Consider the following 7,500-nt stretch of genomic DNA (forward strand, 5'->3'; position numbering starts at 1 on the left):
TTTAAATTTAATTCAAATGTATGAATTATTTATGTTTGACATATTGTCTTGCTATCTGTCTGTATTGGGGTGTATGCTTTTTTCTTTTTAAAAAAGACAGAAAAACCCAATAAACATTTGGTCACAAAAAAAAAAAATAATAATTCAAATGAATATTGTGGTTGCTGTGTATGATCAAACACTTTGTAAAGACCAGTGCAATGCACTGGCTTTATACCCATGATGCAGCAAAAAGAAATAGTACCTGAGATCTAAGAACAGGTGATCGTCCTGAACGTTAAGCCGCTCTGTGGCAGGTCACAGAAGCATCTGAGGTGAGAACGGAGAGTTAGTTTGGGCTTTTGCAATGGGACCACACCAACTTTAGTGTCAAGGTCAAAACTCACCTCCTCTCCTGTGTCTTTTTCAGTGCTTCTAACCTCACCTGATACATGCCTTGGAAGTATGATTCTTTGTCAAACTCTTTCATTGTGATGAACTGCAACAGCTACTGTATGCTGCTGTTGTTACTGTTGTGTGAAGCCTGTGATTTATTTCGAAAATGACTGAAATGTAATATTTGTAGATTACTCTATGGCTAACATTACATTACATTACTCTTTCTGTCACTTTCTCCTTTTCTCTCTCTCTCTCTCTCTCTCTCTCTCTCTCTCTCTCTCTCTCTCTGGGTATATAGGCAGGCAGTGATGGTGAGAGCATTGGAAACTGTCCATTCTCCCAGAGGCTGTTTATGATCCTGTGGCTTAAGGGAGTCATTTTCAACGTCACCACTGTTGACCTCAAGAGGTATCCAATCACAAAGACACAGACACAGACAGACCCACAGACGCACGCACACACACACACACACACACACACACACACACACACACACACACACACACACACGCACACAAATACAAACACACACACATACACGCGCACATACGCTTCCACACACACAAATACACACATGCACGCGCACACACACACACACACACACACACACACACACACACACACACACACACACACTGTTAAAGTCTTGTGCAAGGTCATCACCACTGCTCAGCTCTTGACACGTGCAGTGTTGCGTTCAGCTGTTAAGCACTTTGGCCTTTTGTTGCTCAGGAAACCAGCTGACCTGCAGGACCTTGCCCCAGGCACCAACCCACCATTCATGACCTTCAACGGGGAGGTCAAGGTCGACGTGAACAAAATCGAGGAGTTTCTGGAGGAGAAGCTCACACCACCTCGGTACAGAGAGCCTCTGACACTTGATAAATTTGCTATTAGTGATGACATGGTATTTTATGATGTGTCTATGACCCCACAGATGGCAAGAGAGAGAATGATGATCACACAATGCTAAACAGTTACATTTCATATAATTCATACAATTATATTTAATATACAGTAATATACATTTATTGGCAGAATTATTTTTTAAAAAACTAACCGTGTTCTTACCATCAAATGGCCAAACTATCCATCAGGCACGCTCCAACAAAACACTCTCTCCAGACCTCTTAGATCACAGCAGAAATATTTGTTAAAAATATGTGTTGTAAAACATGAAAGAAACATGGTGATGGATATTTGAGCTGTTATACAGTTCAGCTTGGGAACCAACTTCCAGATGACTCCATGACAAATGCTCCATCTGTTGCCAGTTCCAAATCTACTCTAAAGACCAAACGGTTTTGTCTTTGAAAGTTAACTTTCTGCTAACTGATCAGACACACTTACTTTTACAGTAATCAGACGTATACTCAGATGTACTTTAGATGTTCAGATATGTTTTATGACTTTTAATTACACTTTACAGTTTTGTAAACTATTTTCAGAACTATTCTTATGTGTCCTTTAATTTTCTTATTATGAAATGCAGTATATAAATAAACTTAAAGACTGTGCATTGTGAAATGGCTGTTATTGTCTGAGTACACACTACAAAGTACAGAAGGAACAAAAAAAAGCTGAACACTCTCTTTGTGTGTTGTTTCAGGTACCCTAGACTGGTGGCTAAACACCCAGAGTCCAACACAGCTGGGATCGATGTCTTTGCCAAGTTCTCCGCCTATATCAAGAACCCACGCAAAGATGCCAACGAAGGTAAACAGGAAGTTCTTGTGGCCATGCAGTAGCATGACAACACTCATTGTGGTGGATGTTTTACCGTTTGTGTATTTGTTTGTTTTTGTGTGTGTGTATGTGTTTGTGTTTGTGTGTATGTGTGTGTGTGTGTGTGTGTGTGTGTGTGTGTGTGTGTGTGTGTGTGTGTGTGTGTGTGTGTGTGTGTGTGCGTGTGTGTGTGTATGTGTTGTTGTTGTTGTTGTGTGTGTGTGTGTGTGTGTGTGTGTGTGCGTCCAGGTCTGGAGAAGGCTCTGCTGAAGTCACTTAAGCGCCTGGATGAGTTCTTGCAGACGCCGATGCCGGATGAAGTGGACGCCGACAGCGCGGAGGAGCCGGGAGAGTCCACCCGCAGCTTCCTGGACGGGCCGGACCTCACACTTGCGGACTGTAACCTGCTGCCCAAACTACACATCATCAAGGTACTGTATGCATACACACACACACATTCATCATGCATACACTCAAACTCACACTCAGAAAAACATACAGTCTCTCTCTCTCTCTCTCTCTCTCTCACACACACACACACACACACAAACTCTCTATCCCTGTCTCTCTTTCTCTGTGTCCACACACACTCTCTCTCTCTCACTCTCTCCCTGACTTAAAGTAAATAGTTTGACATATAAGACCTCTGTGTATGTTTGAGCTAAAAAGCTTTTGATATGCTGTCACCTCCTTGAACATTCCTATATGCTTTATGTTTTATGTCTTGATCCCATCTCTTATGTTTCTTTTGTGTGTTCTGTGGGTCACTGTGGGCTCTCTTACTCCCCCAGGTGGTGGCCAAGAAGTACCGCAGTTTTGAGATTCCAGCTGACATGACGGGCGTGTGGCGCTACCTGAACCGCGCATACGAGAGGGAAGAGTTCACTAACACCTGCCCTGCCGAACGAGAAATCGAGTTTGCCTATCTGGATGTCGCCAAGAAGATTAAGTAAATTGTGTGTGTGTGTGTGTGTGTGTGTGTGTGTGCGTGTGTGTTATGTATGTCTGTTTATGTATTTCACAGAAAGGTAGATATCTAAAAGACAAAGAATAAGAAAAAAAGGTGGCGAAAGGATATGTGTTCATGCCTGTTTGTGCATGTTAGCGGGTGTGTGTGTGAGTGTGTGTGTGCTGATGAGTATGTGTGTGATGTGGACATGTGTGTGTGTGTGTGTGTGTGTGTGTGTGTGTGTGTGTGTGCACTCCCCGGTGGTGTTGCATTTAACTCATACAGTATACAGTATAAGTTGCTGAACCCTGACATATCAGGACGTCATTAGAATGTGTTGAGTCAGTCAGAGTTCCTTTTAACCAATGGCAGGGCCAGGATCCAGTAGAACCAATGACATGCTAGTCATACTGTATTCCTACACTAAGTTCATATGCTCAGTACCAATAGAAATCCTATGCATTGTATTTCTCATTGTATAAACACTATGGCCTTGAGAGTGGTTAAAGCAAGTGTTCCTATCAATCACGCATTAGAAAAATCATGCCGTCTACTTCTGCTCCGTGTCTCTGTTTCTTTTATTTCATCTATGATGATTCTGTCCTGTTTTTTTATTTTCCTTCCGAAAGTACAAATATCTACTATAAATGTTATTATAGAACCTTCAAAATATGATAGTTTGTTTCAAGGTCATGACCTCGGTAGTTTGACTTCTAGCATTTTCTACTCACACGTTTTGTAAAAGCAAATTGATGTGTATTGACATTTACAGACTACATTAATGACCGTAATGAGATCCACTGTTGTAATTTCCTGTACTCTCTCTTTTGTATTGAATGCCATTGTCTGGACGATCTCCGAGACTCCTCACTCTTATCTGCTGCCTCAGGTCTGTCTCTAAAGACTAAATCCTACAGCTAATTTCTTGTGTGTTGATTGTTTGTTTGTTTGTTTGTTTCTGTTTTGCATTTGGTGACCTGGCAGTGTTAACATTTGGATGCTTTGTAAACGGAGTGAACGCCTTATCAATTTCCCTGAGAGGAGACCTAATTAAAGTTGATTGAAAAACGTGAGTGGGTTTGTGAGTGCCTCATTACCTGTGCAGCTGAAGCAACACTAAAGCACTTCTCCTCTGTCGCACGCACGCTATTTGTTTATCCAGCAAATAGCAATGTCCACAGACGAGGTACAGTATGTTGCATGATTTTAGGAAAGTATGATGTATTGCGACATCGAAAAAAGTCAAATTTGTAGTTTCGTATGTCTCATTTCATCGAACTACAGATACGCTACCCATTCTAGTAAAGTTACATAGTGCGGTTATAGCCGATAGAGGGCCGCGAAGTGAAAGCAGAAGTGCCGTTCACCGTTGAAGTGCCTCCAAGCATTCACGTTAACCTTCAGATGTTCCTTTGTGGTGTTATAGAAATTGGCAGTTTGTGCCTAGTATGAACAACACCATGTTAGTCGAAGGTAGTCCAACCAGTTTTCTATAGTTTTCATGAACATCACTGACAACAAATTTTGTTCCACCATGACCTCAGGTGGTTTATAGAAAAAAAAATGAATTTATCTTTTTTAGTTAAATTAGTTTAGTTTAGTTTTAGTCAACTATTTCTACACAGACTCATACATAAGTAAATGGCTACAGTGGTATGTGGTAAAGATATGAAGATGTGAGGGAACTTCATGTGCTCTGGTTATCCCCAGCTCCCCCACCCTTAGTTTGTTCTCTGTGGTTCTTGATTGCCCTTATTAACTTGTTGCCATGTCAACGCTGAGATTGGCAGCCCTCTGCACCTCTTAATCAACCCAAGAGGCACCACATCAGTAACTTGGATATTTCTGGCCACTTTTTTTTTTTATATAAGCGTTGTTGTCATGGACAGAGACCACTCGAGGAATTTGGATATGGGAGGTCTAACAAACAAGAGTCTGACACGTACAGAGACTAAGAGAGCGGCTGAAAGGTTTTCACTGGAAAGCAAACTCAGCAAGAAAAAGAAAGAAAGGAAGGAAGAAAGAAAGAGAGAAAGAAAGAGGAAAGCTCTGTCAACAGTGTGCCTCCAACAAACAGTCTCTCCTCGCTTCCTCAAACTCTCTGTTCCCTTCTGTCAGGTAATGGCCATTGAGTGAGAGAGAAAGCTGTAGGAAAATAAATGTGTCTTTATTGATAGCAGGGGGACGGTTTGATTCTTGTGAGTTTATTATTGGAGCCAATTACAGGATCTCGTTTCTCAAGGGGGTTAGCGGGGTCTCGTGCACAAAAAGCCAAGGGGTACACACGTCTTTCTTGTTCTCTCTCAAGTATACACACGCACATACACACACACACACACACACACACACACACACACACACACACACACACACACACACACACACACACACACACACACACACACACTCACTCACTCACTCACTCACTCACTCACTCACTCACTCACTCACTCACTCACTCACTCACTCACATACATACACACACACACACACACACACACACACATACACACACACACACACACACACACACACACATACACATACACACACACACATTTTCTGTTCTTCACTGTCAGTAAGGTTATTGATGAGGCCTGGGTAGAGGGCTTTGTCGGCGCCTGGGCTGGGATGCCTGGTCCGGTTGCTAGGCACCAGGCGAAGCATTGGGAGGGTGGAGGGGAGCAGAGGAGGCAGCGGCTTCTGACATCCAACATCACATCAGCACAGAGCAGGGTCCAGATTTCAGCGGAGGAGGAGGAGGAGGAGGAGGTGGTGGTGGTGGTGGTGGTGGTGGTTGCCGTAGAGACTTTGTCAGTTTTGTGAGCAGTATTTCCAGAAACACACTGTAAAACACACAACCATGGAAAAGATAGAGTGAGATAGAGAGAAGAGAGAGTGAGATAGTGGTTGATGCTAATTTTACTCAATATTCCTGTGTGATACCTGCATCATTACTAAAAAAAAAGGCAGCCTGCAGTACATATTTTTTCCCAGTAATTATTAGATAAAGGGAATGAGGAACATAAATCAACAAACAGACAGAGAGATGACTGGGGTCTGGGGATAAAAGTGTAACCTATTTAGTTGATTTATGCTATTCTAATTTTGTCTCACATCTTCATGGAATGTCAGACTTGCCCAGCCATACCCATCAATATACAGTGGCATGCTTCTAAGCTTGACCTTTTTGGTCAGCACCTGGGACATGCACAAAGCCTCCTTGCAAGATGCTTCTAAGGCAGGGGTTCTCAATGTTTTTGGTTCCAAGGACCCCTTTTAGGGGATAACATTTCCGAGGACCCCCTTATAACCGTAACAGTTAACCATTCGTATTCTCTGAAGTTGTGGCCAGGTCCCCTATCCCATGTTAGGTCCAAGTAGGACCAAATAGACACAATTTGCTTGTTTTATGGGCGAAAAGAGCATCATCTTTTTAAAATTTTAACTTTATAATTTCAAGCAAATTATTTCGCGGACCCCTTGGCTATGGGTCACGGACCCCACTTTCAGAACCACTGTTCTAAGGTATACCTACAAATGGTATCACATGTCTGATCATGTAAAAGCGGCAGTGCTCACCTCTCTTGTTGCCCTTTTTAGTCGGAGGCGGGAGGGACTTTTTGAAAGCTTTGCCACTCAGACTCAGTGGGTTCACCTCCGCAGTGCTGGACCTGGCTGCAGTTCCACTGCTGTCAGTAGATGGCGCTGCTGTTGTTTTTACAGCTCCATCTGCTACTGTCTGTGGTTGCGACAGGAGATAACCAAACGGTCAGATAATGAAATAAGAAAGACTACTAGTACCAGTCCAAGATATGTACAAATTGAAGATAAAAACATACCGTTTTACCCTTTTTCCCTGAACCACGTCCATTGCCTGTAATAGCACATTGAGAGGAGATAAGACGTGTTGTTAAAACCAATTCGAAACACAGGAGGCAGCATTATTAGGATATGCACATGTCTGTGGTAAAAGATGGGTGTGGGTGTGAGTGTGCGGGGTTTGTGGTTTGTGTGTCCACTGCACTTCAAGAGCATGTAAATGCCCTTTGAGTCCTAAAAGTACTACAGTATATACTGTACCTCATGCATACATCCAAAGATGAGAATGGCTGAAGACAGCGGGTAAGTGAGTTTTTCACCATCACTTTTTTCTTTGCATTTCTTTCTTTCTACTGTACAAATAAGCTTGGGGCATTTTTGCCTTTATTTGACTGGTCAGTGGAGACTGCCAGAAAGCAAATTGGTGAGGGAGATGGGGCAGAAAAGTCAGGAAAGGTGTGTGTGTGTGTGTGTGTGTGTGTGTGTGTGTGTGTGTGTGTGTGTGTGTGTGTGTGTGTTGAGAGAAAGAGAGAGTGTGTGTGCATGTGTCTGTCTGTGTTTGTGTTTAAGTGTGTGTACGTGTATGTGTGTGCCTGTTAATTGTGTGTGAATGGGTCCAGGTGAGT

General features: G+C 42.7%; 2 protein-coding genes across 3 annotated transcripts in view; one reads left to right on the forward strand and one right to left on the reverse strand.

Moving 5' to 3' along the window:
• LOC134061975 (chloride intracellular channel protein 4) overlaps nt 1-4,083 on the forward strand; it is an 18,570-nt gene extending 14,487 nt beyond the window's left edge. For both annotated transcript variants that reach the window (XM_062517833.1, XM_062517832.1), the window contains exons 2-6: nt 677-786; nt 1,111-1,236; nt 1,988-2,094; nt 2,353-2,534; nt 2,895-4,083. In XM_062517833.1, the coding sequence (XP_062373817.1) occupies nt 677-786; nt 1,111-1,236; nt 1,988-2,094; nt 2,353-2,534; nt 2,895-3,056 (687 nt within the window). In that variant the 3' untranslated portion in view covers nt 3,057-4,083. The remainder of the gene's footprint in view (nt 1-676; nt 787-1,110; nt 1,237-1,987; nt 2,095-2,352; nt 2,535-2,894) is intronic.
• Nucleotides 4,084-5,600: 1,517 nt separating this feature from the next.
• Nucleotides 5,601-7,500, reverse strand: part of urp2 (urotensin II-related peptide) — a 4,062-nt gene continuing 2,162 nt past the window's right edge. The window contains exons 3-5 of the mRNA XM_062517872.1: nt 6,895-6,929; nt 6,635-6,794; nt 5,601-5,898 (exon numbers count right to left, since the gene is read on the reverse strand). Coding sequence (XP_062373856.1) covers nt 5,867-5,898; nt 6,635-6,794; nt 6,895-6,929 — 227 coding nt within the window. The 3' untranslated portion in view covers nt 5,601-5,866. The remainder of the gene's footprint in view (nt 5,899-6,634; nt 6,795-6,894; nt 6,930-7,500) is intronic.

The sequence above is a fragment of the Sardina pilchardus genome, chromosome 17 (assembly GCF_963854185.1).
Source record: "Sardina pilchardus chromosome 17, fSarPil1.1, whole genome shotgun sequence".
NCBI lineage: Eukaryota > Metazoa > Chordata > Actinopteri > Clupeiformes > Clupeidae > Sardina > Sardina pilchardus.